The sequence below is a fragment of the Accipiter gentilis genome, unplaced genomic scaffold (assembly GCF_929443795.1).
Source record: "Accipiter gentilis unplaced genomic scaffold, bAccGen1.1, whole genome shotgun sequence".
In the NCBI taxonomy this organism is placed as follows: domain Eukaryota; kingdom Metazoa; phylum Chordata; class Aves; order Accipitriformes; family Accipitridae; genus Astur; species Astur gentilis.
The window spans coordinates 1,868,422-1,886,209 of record NW_026060824.1 but is presented as its reverse complement, the minus strand read 5'-3'; the positions used below and the strand labels follow the sequence as shown (position 1 = coordinate 1,886,209).

Here is a 17,788-nt window from a genome sequence, read left to right as displayed (position 1 = left end):
TCTAGCTGAGCTTTTGCCTTTCTAATTTTCTCCCTGTATGATCTAACAAGATCCCTGTACTCCTCCCAGGATGCCCGCCCTTTCTTCCAGAGAAGGTAAACTTCTTTTTTTCTTGATTCCTAGGAAAAGCTCCCTGTTCAGCCAGGACGGTCGTTTTCCTCGGCGGGTCGACTTGTGGCACACGGGAATAATCTGGTCCTGAGCCATTAAGATTTCCTTCTTAACAAATGTCCATCCCTCCTGGACCCCTTTGCCCTTCAGCACCGTCTCCCAAGGGACTCTCTCAACCAGTGCCTCAAAGAGGCCAAAGTTTGCCCTCCAGAAGTCCATAGCAGTGGTTTTGCTGACCACCTTCCTTGCCTCACCAAGAATTGAGAATTCTATCATTTCACTGTCGCTAAGCCCAAGATGGCCTCCGACCATCACACCTCCCACCACTCCTTCCCTGTGCGTAAGCAATAGATCTAGCAAGGATCCTCCCCTGGTTGGCTCACCTACCACCTGTGTCAGGAAGTTATCTTTCACACACTCCAGGAACCTCCTAGATTGTTTACTCACCGCTGTGTTGTATTTCCTGCAGACGTCTGGAAAGTTAAAATCCCCCACGAGGACAAGGGCACACGATTCTGAGACTACTGCCAGCAGCTTGTAGAATGATTCATCCGTCTCTTCAACCTGGTCAGGTCATCTACAACAGACTTCCGGTACAATATCTGCCTTATTGGCTTTCCCTCTCATCCTCACCCATAAGCACTCCACCTTGTCATCAGAATCGTGTAGCTCTGCACATTCAAAACATTCCCTAACATAGATGGCACCCCACCACCTCTTCTACCTTGCCTATCCCTTCTGAAGAGCTTGTAGCCAGCCATTGCAGCACTCCAGTCATGGGAGTCGTCCCACCATGTTCCCCTGATAGAGACTAAGTCATATCTATCCTGCTGCACGATTTCCAGCTCCTCCTGTTTATCACCCATGCTGCGTGCATTGGCATAGATGAATTTGAGCTGGGTTATCGAATCCACCCCTAACATTGGCATTCTGCCCTCAGGCTCACCTCTGGTGCATCTAGTTTTATTCCTTACCCCCTTCAAACCTAGTTTAAAGCCCTCTCTATGAGTTCCACCATCTCATGAACGAGAATTCTTTTACCCCTGTGAGTTAACTGGAAACCATCTGTCACTAGCAAGTCTGGCACCATGTAGACCTCCCCATGATGAAAAAAACCCAAAATTCCACCAATGGCACCACCTTCTGAGCCACGTATTAACCAGGTGTGTTTTCCTGTTCCTTTCAGTGTATTTCCCTGCCCCTGAAGGGATTGAAGAAAACACTACCTGTGCTCCTGATACTGCCACTAATCGCCCCAGTGCCCTCAAGTCCCTTTTGATGGCCTTTGGATTTCTCTCTGCAATCTCATCACTGCCAACCTGCACAACCAGCAATGGGTAATAATCAGAGGTCTGAAGCAGACCAGGGAGTGCCCTGGTAATGCCTTTTACCCAGGCACCAGGAAGACAGTAGACTTCCCTGTGGGATGGGTCAGGTCTGCATATTGGGCCCTCTGTCCCCCTCAGAAGGGAGTCACCTATGACAATTACCCTCCTTTTCCTCTTTTTTTCCTTTTCTTTTGCCTGACTGAGCCTAGGCACCTCCCTAGATAGGGCTTCATCTACACCCTGATCTTCACTGACCTAGTCCTCAAGTTCCAGAGCCCCATACCTGTTGTGTAGTGGCAACTGCGAAGGTGAGGGAGACCGGGAGGGGATTCGCCTGTGTCCCCAGACAGGGACCTGTATCCATTCCCCTCCATCTCTTAGGTCCCCTCCTGCCTGGTGGCAAGATGGCAGGGGAACCTCCACTTCTTGTGGAGCCTCCATCTGCTGCCTCTGCCTCGGGCATGGTAGGGTGTGGGCCCACCAATCTATCTCCCTCTCACACTCCCTGATACTCCTCAATCTTTCCACTTCCTCCTTCACCTCTATCACCAGGCTGAGCAGATCATTCACTTGGTCACACCTCACACGACGCTGCCCTCCGTCGTCAGTGATAGACTCAGGCAGTTCCTGCAGCCAGAGACCTGGACAGATGCATGTTTGCATGGGAGCTCTGCGTCGCCACATTTTTCCTAGCAATGGCTTTCATCCGAGTGGCAACCATACTTGGGTCTCCCTCTGGGCTGATGCCCACTGCTTGAGTAGCCTTCTCGAGCTGGGAAGAGGGGGGGGCTGTGACCCACCTGCACGCCCTGCCTGCACAAACAGATGCACAAACTGCCACGCCACACCCTTTCTGATGTGCCATGCCCTGTTCGCCACACTTCTGGTCTCTGGTGCTCTTCAGGGCCATTCAAATCTCCCACAGCTCCCCTGGCAATGCCCACACTGCGTCAACCTCTCTCGCAAGAGCTGCCAGCTCTGGATGGGTCCATGTGCTCTTCCCTGGGGGTCCTGGGCCTAGTGAACCTCCCAGTCCACCTCAATCTACTGCTTAGCCGCAGACTTACCATTGCCTCTGGTGACCTCACCGCTGACTGAATGCTGCTGACGGTTACGCTGGTATCCTGTGACCCGGCCTGGGAGGCCCCCACATCCCAGCCCAGCCCAGCAGGATGGCCATGCAGGGTTACTGGGGAAGACTCTGAGATTTCCTCAGAGATGCAAGACACAGGCAACGCCATCTGCAAACATGGAAAGGCAGGACAAAATGCCAACTTCAGAAGAATACGTGCATGGCGACAATATGGAAAAGACCCAAAGAGGATCTCAAAAGAGACCATGTGGATGAGAAGAACTAGCCAGTGAGCCCAGGAACTGCAAAGTGGCTTTTGAGGTTCCAAGCAGAGAGGGAGGGTTGTAGTGGGGAACTCCCTTTCCCCATGGGGTTGTGGGGGATCTCACAGCTACCTGTAAGACCACTGTGGGGTGCAGACTGGTGCTATACACATTTTCTTGTCCTTTAGGTCGACAACCTGATTGAATGTTTCAAACAGCTCTGGCTGACTGAGAGGGAAGAGGTCAGGAGTGTGCTGGCACTTGTCCAGGTTCACCTGAGCCACCCCAGCAAAATCCAGTATGCTGCATGTACGTCCTGTCAAAGGGTGGGGAAGGGGGTGGTGGCAGTGGATGTAAATGTATGGAATCCTGTAGGACCTGAGCAGGATGTAAATGGGAGGGAATAAGGTGTGAAAATTGTACTGGGTCTGGCTGGGATGGCGTTAATTTTCTTGTTAGCAGCCCCTAGGGTGCAGAGCTCTGCCTTGGTGGTCAAAAGAGTGTTGATGGATAACACACTGACATTGTAGCTACTGCTGAGCAGCGCTTGCACAGCATCAAGGCCTTCTCTGTTTCTCACTCTGCCCCTTCTTGACAGCAAGGAGGCTGGGGGTGGCAAGAGGCTGGGAGGGGACAAAGTCAGGACAGCTGACCCCAATGGACCAAAGGGATATTCCACACCATATGACATCATAGTCAGCAATAGAACTAGGGGAGTGCTGGGCATTCTTCAAAGTAGAAGGAGTAATCCACTTATTGAACTGTCTTTTTCTCGGCCCATGAGATATTTTTCTTGGTTTTGTCCTTCCACTTTCCTCCGCCATCCCACCGGTGGGGAGTGAGCAAGTGGCTGGGTGGAGGCTGCCACACGGGGTCACCCCACCAGACGAGCACGTAGGAAATAAGTTGGTATGTGCTTATGAGGTCACTGGTGCCTGAGTAAATCATAGGCTGGGAGCTGGCACAAGGCTTGTCTAAGTGGTTGTGAGATTACTGATACCTGAGTAGCTGATAGGCCAAGAGTAGGGGTGTGGCTTGTGTCAGAGCTTGCGAGGTCACTTGTGCCTTTGCATCTCTCAGGCAAGCACATAGTAATTAGGTGGATATTTGGTGGTCAGCTCACTGGTGCCTGAGTAGCTGATAGGCAAGAGGAGACATGCAGCTTGGGTATGTACTTGTGTTGTGACTTTCGGATGAAGATCTGATAGGCCAGGACCAAGTGCATGGCCCTTATAGGTTCTTGTAAGGCCACCGGAGACAGATTACTGCACCAGAAAGTACCTGGCAAATGGGTGTACACGTACATGGGAGGTCATTGGTGCCTGAGTAGCTGATAGAGCAGGAGCTGGCCCATGGCTTGTGTCTGTGCTTAGGAGGTCACTCCTGCCTGAGTAGCTCATAGGCCTGGAGTAGGCCAATGGCACGTGTAGGTGCTTCTATTGTCACTGCTGCCTGAGTAGCTGACAGGGCAGGAGCAGGCCCCTAGTTTGTGTTGGTTGTTTTGAGGTCATTGTTGTCTGAATAGCCGATAGGCCAGGAACAGGCCCATGTCAGATGCAGATACTATGACGTCACCTGTGGCTGATTAGCAGATAGGCTAGGAGTAGGCACATGGCTGTGTATGGATGAACTTGTGATGTCACTGGTGCCTGGATAGCTGATAGACCAGGAGCTGGCACATAGCTTGGGTAGGTGCTTCTGGTGTCACCAAAATAATATTCAGACCACAACCAAACACGGCTTTTTGGAAGAACCATCATTAGCAGAAGTCCATCCACCGCGCACACACGTGTGGCACTGTAACTCAGGCACACACAGTGGTGGCAGTAGGAGGAGTGTGAGGTCACCATCAGTATAAATCATGAGCACACAGCAGTGGGCGTGGGAGGATGGCAGTGTTCACGTCACTGACGGCACCCCATGGCTGCAGGGCTCGGTGCAGGGTGTCCGTGTGCTGTCACAGGGGCATTAGAGGGGACGGGATCCTCCTGGCCCCGTCTCTGCGAGGCTGAAGGAGCAGCCCCTGCAGCCCTGGCTGGAGCAGTCGGGGTAGGGCTGGCTCAGGGGCACCGCAGGGATGTGCCTGGGCATGGCGCCAGGAGGAAACCACAGGCTTCTTCCGGAGCGCGGGGAGCGCTGCGAGGCCACACGGGCTGTGGTTTGTGCACCTGCAGGCTGCAGCTCCCGACTCACCTGCAGGGAATAACGGCCCCTCGGTGACATGCCGAGAGTCAGGGACGTGTCTGAGCCTCTGGGCTGCATGTCTGCTGCTGGGATAGAGACATGTCCCAGCTCCAGCTCATTGGAAGGGATCTTCTGTGGGGCTCTCCAGGGAGGGACGTGCAAGCCAGCACTGCTGGGATGGGGCTCTGGCCTGGGCTAAGGCCCTTTCCCAGCTGCTTCTCCCAGCAGAGCGGGGTCTGAAGCAGGGGCAGGGGCTGTCTCCTTCCCTTCCTGACACAGCCCCCACTGCAGTGTCAACCCTGTGATTCCCATGGCACAGGGGTGGCTGGACACTCACACCTGGGGCTCTTGGATGTGCCTGGAATAGGAGATGCTCAGTGCTCCTAGACCACACGGCACGGTTCAGGGGGTGAAAAGCCTGTTTCCCCCCACAACGGGCCCTGTCTTGTGACGGCCCTCTGCCACAGTGACGTGACACCTGTAGCGGAGCCATCTCTCATATATGGTCATGAACAGTGCTGGAGAAGTTCATTGGAGGGCTGGGCTGTGTCGGAGGGGAGATCGCTCCCGATAATGTCTAAAAAGGTGCTGCTGCTTCGATTGGCTCCTCCTGTAGCTGGGCTGGCATCTGCAGATATATATTGCCCTCCCGTCGTCATTGTCTCCATGAGTCCCCAGGAGCCGTGGCAGGGAATGTAACGTAGCAGGGATGTTCTGGCAGGGCAGGAGGCTCAGAATGGGCACCGAGGGACTCCTGTCCCCTCAGATGCTGTGGCTGCTCCTCTGGGTACAGCTGTGCAGGGGTAAGTGCCGACTCCTTTGTCCCACAGCCCAGGGCCTGCAGGTACCAGTGTGGTCATTGGCATTTCTCTGGGAATGAGGTTTCTTTGCAGCTGCTACTGAGATGAGGGGCAGAAGGTGCTCAGGTCCATGGACCCTGTGCCTTTCCCTGTGCCCATCTGGGTGGGTGAGAATATCTCCTTTTCCAGGGCTCCAGTGTTCAGGGCAGCCTGTGCCTGCCTTGATTGATAGACACCCTGTCCTGGGGTACCCTTCTGGGATCCCCTTTTCCCCAGCACTGTACCTCTGGAGCTGGTGGTGGCCTAGCTGGTGTTGGCAGCACCCAGAGATGCCCAGGGCACTGCTGAGCTCTAGGGTACCTCAGAAGGATTGTGTGCTGCTCACTGCCCCCTTGGTCCAGGGGACCCCTGACCCCCTGAGAGCAGTTTGGACCCCACAGAGAGAAGGGGACCGGGGCATCTACAGTAGAGAGACATTCTTCCTGGGGACCTTGGCCCAGTGTAGGGAGTGGGCTGACACCAGGGGCGAGGAGGGGACGTGGGTTGGGGGATCCTCAGAATCATCTCAGTGCTCCCTGGGAACCCAGAAGGCCCTGGGGTTGGGGGTGAGTTTGGATGGTGCTGGGGCAGGAGCAGGCTGGTGCTGGAAGCTGCAGGCCTGCATACATGGAGCTGTTGAGGGGGTGCTGGGCTAGGGAGTAGTGGGTTCTCAGTGCAGCGTTGGGCAGTGTGGGTGTGGGTGTGGATGCGGGGGCAGGTGTCTGGGAGTCCTTGTGCAGTGGGACGGCGAGTGACCCAACTGGGCTGGAACTGTACACCCACAGCCTTGCAGAGACCATGGGGATAGAAGGGACACCTGCACTGCACCAGGGACAGCCTGGAGGGGAGAGGGCTCCTGCCCCTGTACCTTTGAATCAGCCCAGGTCTGGGGTTGCCCCAGACCTGCAGTGCTGGGGTTTAGCACTCTCCTGACCCATCCCATGTTGGTGTTTGAAGGGGCTGCGGAGGTGAGGCTGGTGAATGGCGGCAGGCGCTGTGCTGGAAGAGTGGAGGTGAAACATGGTGGCAAGTGGGGGACCGTGTGTAGTCACTACTGGAGCATGAACGATGCAGTTGTGGTTTGTAAGCAGCTGGGCTGTGGGTCTGCTGTTGGAGCTCCTCAGTATGGATACTTTGGAGCAGGATCTGGCCCCATTTGGATGGATGCTGTTGACTGTAAAGGCACCGAGTCTGCCCTGTCTGACTGCAAACACAGAGGATGGGGTAAACACTACTGCATTCATACTTACGATGCTGGCGTGATGTGTTCAGGTAAGGGGACAAGCTGCTGCCTACCTTTGGGACTGGGATGGGGGAAGGGGCCTTGGCTGTGCCCTCGGGGAGCAACGAGTGGACACCGGAGTAGGGCCCAGTGATGCTGGTCTAACTGCCAGGCTGGGACTGTCATTGCTGTTTGCCCCAGTCCTTCGGGAAGGCCCAGAGGGAGCCTACTATAGGGTGAACTGTCCTTGCCAGAGTGTCTCAGTCACCCTCAGGCAGTGTCTTGGGCCGCAGATGAATCCTCCATCCCTGCCCTGGGGTGTCCATTGGGCTTCATTGGTCTCCACCCATTCTGCCAGTTTTCAGCCAACAATGTTGAGGGTCCCTGTGCTGGAGACACCCGGGGGTACTTGCTCGGCACTCCATGCTTTGGAGGAATGGCATGAGATGGCTGATCCTCCTGGGTCATTCCCCTTCACAGGCATGAGTACCTCAACTGAATGAAATGGGCTTTTCAGAAAGGATGAGTGCTGGGCCCTGGGGAATGGAGCAGGGTGGCCACAAATGCCTTTGTTGCCTGTGCCCAGGGCTCGGCTGTGTGGACCAGCATTGTGAGGCCTCAGGGCTTGGTGGCTGCTTGACCCTGGCTGCTCCCTCCTGTACCCCCACAGTGACAGGCTGGCACTGAGAAATCCCTGGGGCTGTGACAGCCCCATGGGGACATGACACCATGCAGGCAGTGCTGACCTACTGCCCAATCTCTCTTGCCTGCTCATGGCTCCCCACACTGCCCCATGACATGGGGGCTTTGGCAGCAGTTACTGATCCTCATCTGTGCCTGCTGGTCTCTGAGAGGCAGTATGGGCCCAAGGGGTCATGCGAATTTCCTGCCCCTCTGTCCGGCCATCTATCTGGGTTGAAGACACCTCCAGGCATAGCACTGTGTCCCTGGCTGAGGATACCCTCCCCTTGAGCAGACATCAGAGTGGTCTGGACAGGCACCAGGCATGATGGCAGCTGCACCATTTCCATGCTCTGTGACATCTTCCACCTCAAATGAACCTTCCAACACCCCAGGAACACCCCTGGGATCAAGGGGTGCTTCTGGTTGCATCAGGGTGATGGTCCTGCCTGGTCCCAAGCTCTGCAGGGGCTGAGCAGGCTGCCGCAGTCATTATCATCTGGGCCAGTTCTCCTGGATCCAAACTGCTCACACTTTTGCAGTGCTGGGGAGACCACACCAGGCAACGCAGGGGACCTTGGGCGGGAGCAGTTTGTCTAAGCAGGACCTGTGGCTGTGAGTCTGCGACAGACACATACCCACAAGTGCTCTTATGGTGTAGAGATGGGGTGCATGGGGGTCTAGATGTGCCTGTGTCACCAACACTCCCACAACAACTTCCTCTGGAATGTGCAATGGGCAGTTTGGTCATGGCTTGCTTGGAGATGATGCAGGATGTGGGCATTTAACTGCCAGAGGTCTCTGGGAACTCCCAGTTGTTTTGTTTTTTTCCAGGATTTGTCCAGCTGGTGGAAGGGAAGAGCCACTGCTCAGGACGTGTGGAGATCCATGATGAGGACCAGTGGAAAACTGTCTGTGATTCACATTTTAGTCCCAACGCTGCTGATGTTGTCTGCAGGGAGTTGCAGTGCGGCGTGGCCCTGCCTGTCACTGGGCCAGCTCACTTTGGAGAAGGGGTCAGTCCCATCTGGGATGGAGAGCTGCAGTGTGTAGGAAATGAATCCCGCCTCATCTCCTGCCACAGAGGGTCCTCCAGGGACCAGCCCTGCACCCATGTGAACAGCGCGGTTGTCACCTGCACACGTAAGGACTCAGGGAGGGGTATTGAACACCAGGTCTGTGCCAGGGGTTGGGGAACAGAGCAAGGACCGTGCTGGGACAGGTGTGAGGACAGGAGGGAAGATGGGATTGTGTGCAGCATGAAAATAGTGCAGAAGGCGAACAAAGGCATGCTGTCCCTCTGGCGTCTCCGCCAGCTACTGACGGTACGTGAGCACCAATCCAACCTCTCTTCTCCTCCTCTGTCCCCAGAATACACAGGATTCAAGCTGGTGAACGGCAGCACAGCATGTGCAGGGAGGGTAGAGGTCCAGGTGTCGGGGACCTGGGGGACTCTCTGTGCCTCCCGCTGGGATCTCTCGGATGCCCATGTTCTCTGTCGTCAACTCAACTGTGGGTTTGCTGAGTCCATTCCTGGAGGAGAGCATTTTGGGAGAGGAACTGTCCCTGTCTGGAGAGACTCATTCCACTGTGACGGGACAGAAACCCATCTGGGACAGTGCCCAGTGATCACCCTGGGGGCCTCACCATGCTCCCACGGGAACAGCGCTGCTGTCGTTTGCTCAGGTAAGTGCTGGAAAATTGCTGCATAACTCCTTTTGCCCTTTGTGAGTGACACGGACACCCAAAGCAGGGGTCCCGCGGCAGTGCAAGGCTGAATTTCTCCCTGGAGAAAACCTGGCTTCCCCAGGAGCCATCTGGAGGGCTTTACCTGCTCAGAGTGACCAATCTACTTTGGGAGAGCTGAGGGCTGAACGGAGGCAGGCATCTGCCCCCAGGGCAGTGGCTTAGGCTCCAGCACCACCACCAGGCCTGGGCTCCTCCATTCTCCTACTGTGGGTCAAGCCCAGAGCAGGGCTGCAGGGCTGTGCTCCATCCCTCTGGCTGCAGACAACTGCATCCCATCCCCAGAGAGAGCTCTGCAGAGCCTCATCCCACCACCCAGGGAGCAGGTGCCTGGGTGCCCCCACCAACAGCAGACCTGGGTGTGAGCTGCAGAGAGGATTTTGCCCTCGCTTCTCATCAGCAAAAGGCTCAATCTTGCCATGTTTGGTCGGAAAATCTGCCCTCGCCCTCATCCCTGAAGGATGCCATGCTCCCCGGTACCACCAATGTCTGTGGCATCTCTGCTCTCCCCAGGCTCAGCCGGCTTTGCATCCCTGCGGCTGGTTGGTGGAGAGACCCGGTGCGATGGACAAGTGGAGATCTTCCAGAATGGGACATGGGGCAGAGTCCTGGATGACCAGTGGGACGTGCAGGAGGCCAGCGTGGTGTGCCGGCAGCTGCGGTGCGGAGACGCAGGGACAGCCTACAACCCCCCAAAGCCTGAGCGAGGGACGGGTCCCGTGGGGCTGCGAGGGGTCCGGTGCACAGGGCATGAGGCCAGCCTGGCCCTCTGCAACACCTCCCTGCCCGAGAGTGCACCGGCGGCAGGGGTTGTGGAGGACGTGGGAGTCATTTGCTGGTGTAAGTGGCGCTGCATGGGCCCCCCGGGTGATGGGGTGGGTGGGCAGCCAACCCCTGACAGCAACTGGGATTTCTACCCACTACAGGGAGCCAAAGGGTCCGGCTGGTGAACGGGTCCGGGCGCTGTGCTGGGAGAGTGGAGATCTACTACCAGGGCATCTGGGGGACTGTCTGTGATGATGGCTGGGACCTGTCTGATGCCGCCGTCGTTTGCCACCAGCTGGACTGTGGAGGGGCAGTGGAGGCAGCTGGCTCCGCTCAGTTTGGGGAAGGCTCCGGGCAGATCTGGCTGGATGGCGTGAACTGCTCTGGGGCTGAAGCTGCTCTCTGGGACTGCCCTGCCGGGCCCTGGGGGCACCACGACTGCGGGCACAAAGAGGATGCGGGAGTCGTCTGCTCAGGTCTGTGCCGGGAGCTGTAGTGGGAGCTTGGCTCCCGTGGAGACCAGGACACAAGGAGAGGCGGGCATGGCCAAGGCTGTCCCTGGCTGCCTCTGAGCTCCTGCCCAAGCATGTCCTGTGGACACCCATGCACGGGTACCCTCAGTCCCACTGTGGGTCCCTGGGGAGCTCAGCCGTCCCCGAGGACTAGCAGGAAGGGCAGGGGTGTCTGTCCATCAGGGGCTTCTCTCTACCCTTGGGTGCAAGGGGGACGTACTGGCCATGGCCCTACCCAGCTGTGGGCCTGGGGGGTGCAGAGGTGTCCTGGCTCCCACAGCCCCAGACCAGCCTGTTTCCCCTTGGTGCCTTTCCTCCCAGAGTTCGTGGCCCTGAGGTTGGAGAACAGTGATGGCTGCTCCGGGCGCCTGCAGATTTTCTACAATGGAACGTGGGGCAGCATTTGCTCCAACTCAATGACTCTTGACACGGTGTCGCTGGCATGCAAGGAGCTGGGCTGTGGGGATGGAGGAACTCTGGAAACACCCCTGTCTTATGGAAGGGTGTCTGGCCCTACATGGCTGGATAACGTGCAGTGTGGGGAGAAAACCAGCTCCTTCTGGCAGTGTCCCTCTGCTCCCTGGAACCCACAGTCATGTGAAGACTCACGAGAGGAGATCCACATCACCTGCAATGGTAACTCTGAGCCACCTGGGCACCCCAGTGTCACTCTAGCTCCTGCTCCCTGTTGAGCACAGCCAAATGCAGAAAAAGAGCTTGGAGGGGCTTTTCCTTTCCATGTCAGTCCCTTCTGCTGCTGGTGGCAGAAAAGCCATCACAGCCACACAGGTCCAGCAGCAGTTGCCACCCAGGTTGCCAGCAGCACCTGGGGGAGGCAGAGGCATCTCCAGGTGAGGTCTCAGAAGAGACCAGACAGGGTTCAGAAGAGCCTCCCCTCCATAGACACGTTCCTGCTGCTCTGTTAAACAGGGACCTTTTGGGGCTGAGCAGTTGGAGTCCCCCCACGGTCCTGGACATGTCCCATGAATGACCAGGGTTCAGTTGCTGGCGTGATCGAGATGGCAGAGGGAGGCACAAGCAGAGATCAGTCCTTCTCTCTTCTGCACAATCTCCCAAACCAGCCCTTTCACCACAGTGTTTCCTTCTTCAGGGAGACGCCCAGAAATGCCCTCGGTCCCGCTGGCCCCGTGCCCCAACTCCACGACATGCACAGGTAGGGAGCTGCTCCTCTGTGGATGCTTCTTGTCTGGCAGGGCTCTGCCTGCTCTCTCAGTGCCATGGGAGGTCTTTGCCTTCTCCAGACAGGGAGAAGATTCGTGCCGTGGGAGGTGAGGGCAGGTGCTCGGGCAGAGTGGAGGTCTGGCACCGTGGCGCTTGGGGGACGGTGTGCGACGACTCCTGGGACATGCGGGATGCTGAGGTGGCGTGCAGGCAGCTGGGCTGTGGCCCGGCAGTGTCTGCCCTGCATGAGGCTGCGTTTGGGATGGGGACGGGCCCCATCTGGCTGGAGCAGGTGGAGTGCCGTGGGACAGAGCTGTCTCTGCAGGACTGCTGGGCTCGGCCTGGGGATGGTGGTGCTTGCCGGCATAAAGAGGACGCTGCCGTGAACTGCTCAGGTGAGTGGCAGGTCTGGGACCCCTTGCTCGGGTATTGGCAGGGAGCTGGGAAAGGCCTTTTGCCCCCTTGGTCCTAGCATGGCCCCTGACCTCCCAAGAGCAAGAATGTTCCTGCAGAGTGCAGGACCCTGGTGCCAAGTGGGGAGCAGCCTTGGTGGAACTGGATGTGTTCTGGCCATTGCCCGCGGGGCCCTGCAGACCCAGGATTATCCCCTGGGCTGCCTGTGCCATCCTGCCTGCCACCCGGAGCAGAGGCACTGAGCCCTTTCCCAGCCTCTCTTTCTAGCACTATAGGAGGGGCAATTTGGGTAGGATGTGTCAGGGACATCCACAGACACACACACGGTGTGTTGGGGAGGAGGCTCCCTGGTACCCGCACACCCACCCTCTCTGCCCAACTCTCCTTTTTCTCCTCTGCAGCTACACCCAGGACAGCAGCATCCCCACCCCAAGCAGGTAACTTGTCTTCCCCCCGGGGCTGGGTATCCCCAGGGCCAGACTGTGACCCACAGCTGGGTGGAAGGGGCTCCTTGCTGAGGGGTGAAACTCCCAGGAGAAGGCACTGGTCTGGTGGTGAGGGGGCTAGGGAAAGTTGTAATTTACTCATCAGGGTAGGAGCTTCTCCATCGCTCATCCCTGGGGCCCTCCACCCCCTGCTGCTTTGTTTGATGGGGGTCAGGAATGGTGCTTTTTTCCACCTCACCTAGGCCTGCTGCTGGCCTTTCCATATTCTTGCCCACACAGATTCCCCCCGGGGCCGTCCGACTGTCAGCGGGAGAGTCTCAGTGCCCGTCATCATCTGCATCATCCTGGGGGTCCTTCTTTGCCTGCTCCTGGCCCTCCTGGCTGGGCAAGCGCTAAGCACCAGGGCTGGGCGCAGAGGTTGGTCTTTCCACAGCGGTCCCAGGGGAAGATAGATACCTCCTGGAAGGGCTGCAGGGTGTCAGTGAGGGGCACAGGCAGAGCTGGGGGGATGAGACCGTGGGCTTCCACCTGTCCCATGCACCACACCATTGACTGGCTGGCCGTGGGGCACCAGCAGCAAGGGGTGGAGAGAGCCCAGAGGTGGGGGGAGGTAGCGATGGGGCAAGGAGAGAAATGGCAGAGTGGAGCTGGGATATATGTGAGCAGAGAGGAGATGGCCAAGGCTGGCAGTGCTCTGGGTAGTGCTGGGGATGCTCTGGGACAAGGGAGATGATGGAAGGAGTGCAGGGTAGCATGGTCTGTCCCCATGGTGTCAGGCCCCCAGGCTGTCCCCTCTGCCCAGCCCTGTGCAGACCCTGGCAGGACATGGGCCCTACCCTAGACCCATGGGACAGTTAGGGGAAAGCTCCAGGTGGAGAGAAAACATGGGAGCTGCTCCAGGGTCAGAGAAGGGTTGCATGACCCTGGGGCCAGAGGGGCATGAGCACTGTCTCTGATGGGATGATGCAAGGGTGACGCTGCCCCAGATAATCTCCACAGCGATGTTGCCCTCACTGGGGATGTGGCAGCTGTGCCTGGACCGTGCAGTGGGACTGTGCTGTCTGGCCAGTGCTGGGCTGGCCCAAGGAACAGGTTTGGGGGAGCGCAGTGTGATCCCATTGCCCCTCTGCCTGTCCTTGTGCCAGCCCTACCTCTGTCCCCAGGCTCCAGGAGTGCTCAGGAGATGTTCCCTGAGGCTGTGTACGAGGAGATTGGTTACAGCCCAGTGTGGGAGAAGCAGGCGAGGTTTGGTCGCTCAGGTGGGTGTGGGTCCTCCCTGGACGTACATCTGCAGGACCCTTTCCACTGGCCCCAACCCAGGGCTGATTCCCTGAAGACCCCAGCCCATTGTGATGCTGGGACCATGTGGTCTGTGGGGACAGCATCCAGGTCCTGGCCTGGGAGGGGAGCTTCCTCCCAACCAGCTTTGCCTGTCCCAGCTGGACAGCCCCTCTCTTCCTGCCCCTCCACCCCATGTGACATGCGTGGAGTGAAGGAAAGGGCTGTCCTAGGGCAGCTCTGGGAGCACCTTTGAGACAGGGTTTGCCCCAGGGAGGCAGGGTGATTTCCCAGCCCTCCTCCCCATGCAGCCCCAGCTCTGTGGGTCCCCCTGCCCCAGCAGCACTGACCACGAGGCAGGTCAGTGGGGCTCACTTCATAATACCCACTGTGCATCTCTCCAGGCTCCTATTCAGAGGAGACCCTGACCCAGCTGCAGCCCTACCCTGGGGTCAGCAAGGAGGAGGATGGTCTGGGATCAGCAGCAGGTAACAGAGGCAAGAAGGAGTTGATCTCCCTGAAGACATGTGATGGACAGAGGTGTCACTCCGTGTCACCTCTGGAGATGGGGAGGACATGGGGGGCTCCTGTGGTGCTGCCAATAGCAGTGTCTCAGCCCTGTGTCCCTGCACATCTTCTCTCTGCTCTGCAGGATGTATCTTCTGACTGTCACCAGCTCCCCTCTCTTTTCAGATGTTCTTGTCCCGCCTGGAGGTGACCCAGCAGATGGTTATGATGATGCCAGGGAGGTTTCTGGTCCAGAGGAGGATGTTGCCCCTGGGCAGGGAGAGAGGGAAATGCCCAGGGAGCCAGCGGAAAGAGCAGAGCCCAGGGATGCACCCGGAGGTGAGAGGGAAATTTAGCACTGCTGGTTCCTGGGGTGCCATCCCTGGTGCTACCCAAGTCACTGCTGTCCTGAGCCCCCAGCCTCCTGGGAAGGGGGAACCTGTCCCAGGAGTTTTCCTTGGAGGTACTAGGGGAGGGAGAAGGAGCTGAATGTGGTGAGGAGCAGGGAGGAAGGTGATGTAGAGACCCCATGGGGCCAAACTGCAATGTTCTGCCTTGCTGCTTGCAGGGACCAGCCTGCACTCCTGGAGAAGAGCTGGGGTCCCTGGAGCTGAAGGAGGCACGTGGCCCTTGTCCCTGGGGAGCATGGCCTATGATGATGCTGAAGAGGTGTCTCCGGCACATTTCCCTGAGGACACAATGGCTGTGACACCAGAGCTCTGTGCACAACAGTCCAGGAGCCCCAGGCCATGAGAGCCCATCCCTGCTGTGCAGCTGGGTGCAGCCAGGAGGGAGAAGAGGTCTGTGGAGCTGGGATAGCCGTGAGCACCAGGGAACCATGTCCCTTGGCTCAGGGGCAACAGAAACCGCCTGGAGTTTCCTCTATTTTTATTCCCCTTTTTATGCTGTGCATCATCTTTGTTCATAATAGAACAGCTGTGTTCAGCTTTGACCCGGAGCTGGTGCTTGCCTGCCCAAGTGTCAGAGCATCTTCCTGAGGCTGAGAAGGAGGAGCAGAGAACAAAGGCATGGAGGTGGGGAAATGGGCATTTCTCAGGGCCAGCAGGCTTGGGGTCAGGCTGTGGGGCTGTGAGAGCCCACGGTCACTGGGGAATAATCCTGCTCACAGAGACATTTCCATCCTACTGGCCACAGGCAGTTTCTAGTCAAAATGGCTCTCTGATAGGTTCTGTGATGCACCTCAGTGAGAGCACCCATTTCCTTGCCCTAGGGTTTCCCAGCTGCTCTTTGCCCCAGGCAGGGCCTGGGCCAAGCTGGTCCCACAGTGCAGAGGCCATGACAGAACTGCCATGTCAGGGTAAGCCCTGGGCTGTGGCCCCACAGAAGTGAGCCCTGAGGTGGCTGCAGTGCCCTGAACATCCCAGCCAGCCCCAGGGGGGAACATGGCCTATGGATTACCTCCCACAATGGTTAGGAGGCAGCTCTGCTCCCCACTGCCCCAGCACAAGGTAGAGAGCCGCTTTCTGGGACACACGGGGCTGGGATTCCCTTTCCTCATGCTCTGTCAGGACCCCAGTCTCCATGGGCTGCCTCTGCTGCCTTGGGCCCTTGCAGACCCTGAGCACTCTTGTCAAGGCACTGAGCTGCTTTCTTCCTGAGCAGAGGCTGTAAGGTGCCACGGCAGACCTGGGACCCCTCCTCCTGCTCTCCTCCAGCCCCCACCCCTGCCCTCCTGCTGCCTCGAAAGGGATGTCAGTTTGGGTTTGTGTCAGGGTGGTGCTTGTGTGCAGGTACAAGAGGGATGGGAGCAGGGGGGATGGGAGCACCTTTCCCCCAGCACTGTTGGAGGGCAAGGGGGAGAAGAGAAGATCCCCAGGAGATGTGTGCTACATTCAAAAGCCGTGGTCCAGTCTCTGGCCTGGAGAAGGGCTCATCTGAGAGGATGCTCACATGGGCACATTTCCATGGCAGAGGAGATTTTGTGTGTTCCCCCCCCCAAAAAAGAGGCACTGCTGGGAGCTGAGCCAGGGTCCCTCTCCCTTGGCTGTGGCTTTCAGCTTCCCAGCGCCCATGGGCAGAGAAACTTCTTATGTAGCAGCCAGGCGGGGAGAAGGGTTTGACACCTGGGCAGGACCTGGCACCCGAACTGCCCTTCCTCCTCCTGCTGGTGGGTCTCCACACCCCTCTGGCACTTCCCCAAAAGGCTCCTCTGCTGTGGGCTGGAAGGTGCCTTGGCTGTCTGTGGCAGGGTTCCATGTGGGAAGTTGCTGGAGCTCAGTACTGCTGCAAACAGCAGGATCTGGCCCTAGAGGGGAAGCAGAGAGCAGGTGCCTGTCACCAACATCCTCTCCCACTTCAGCATTGCCCCATTCCCTGCTGAGAGCTCCTCCACCCCTGTGGTGATCCTGGGGGGATCTGGGAGAAGCCCAGGCACACACATCCCTCTGCCCCATACCCCAGAGCTTTCCTGCTGGCAGACCCCACGGGAGAGCAGCATTCCCAGGGTGAGACCCCCACGGTGAGGGGTGACAGAAATGGGCACTACAAACACAGCCTCCATTCCCTGGAGAACTCCCATGGGGGCAAGCTCCAGCCGTGCACCTCAGAGAAGGAAGGTATAAAAGTGAAGTAAAGAAGAAGGGGGGAGTGTTATCTTCTGAACACAGGATGGTGGGGGCTATGGACAGTATGGACACTGATGTGCAGACTCAAGGTGCTCCAAGTGGGCACTGGGGAGAGGAACCCAGCGCCTGTCCTGTGCCACCTGGCTGCCAGATCTGCCCTCCCACAGGTGTAATATTTCTCCCTTACTCTGGCACCTGGCAGATATTTTCCTCTTCTTCCTGGGGGAGATGAGCCACAGGCCTGTGTGTGCTTGAGGGGGGCAGCACACCTGAGCAGGAAGAGCCTGTTTCATGGCATTTGGGGACCTGAACAGTCTGGCCCTGCAGGCTGGGTCCATTCTCTGCAGCAAAGCAAGATTTTTGCTGTACCCCAGACCTGTGGTTGTTCCTGCAGCTCCCGAGGACCTGCCTGAGGGGGTGTCACAGTGAGACCCCCAAGTCTCAGCACTGCAGCCCCCATACTGGGCAGAGCTGGGCTGTTTAAAGCCCATAGGAGAGCAGCCTTATTTCTCTGAGTTTTGGCTCACCAGGGTGCTGGGCACCCTGCGGTGAAAATCCATGTCTCATGCCCCATTTTGGTTGTGGGGGTTATTGCCAGGGAGCAGCCGAGGCACCATCTAGGCCCTCACTGCCTGTGCATGGCTGGGGACAGA

General features: G+C 57.7%; 1 protein-coding gene across 1 annotated transcript; it reads left to right on the top strand.

Moving 5' to 3' along the window:
• Positions 1 to 6,738: 6,738 nt before the first annotated feature.
• Positions 6,739 to 17,564, top strand: LOC126036870 (scavenger receptor cysteine-rich type 1 protein M130-like). Its single transcript, XM_049797083.1, has 14 exons — positions 6,739 to 7,069; positions 8,535 to 9,386; positions 9,960 to 10,286; positions 10,373 to 10,687; positions 11,045 to 11,359; positions 11,835 to 11,897; positions 11,986 to 12,304; positions 12,731 to 12,756; positions 13,045 to 13,182; positions 13,929 to 14,024; positions 14,448 to 14,531; positions 14,737 to 14,889; positions 16,989 to 17,126; positions 17,530 to 17,564. The coding sequence occupies exons 1-14, from the start codon at positions 6,739 to 6,741 to the stop codon at positions 17,562 to 17,564; spliced, it is 3,192 nt and encodes a 1,063-aa protein (XP_049653040.1).
• Positions 17,565 to 17,788: the final 224 nt, after the last annotated feature.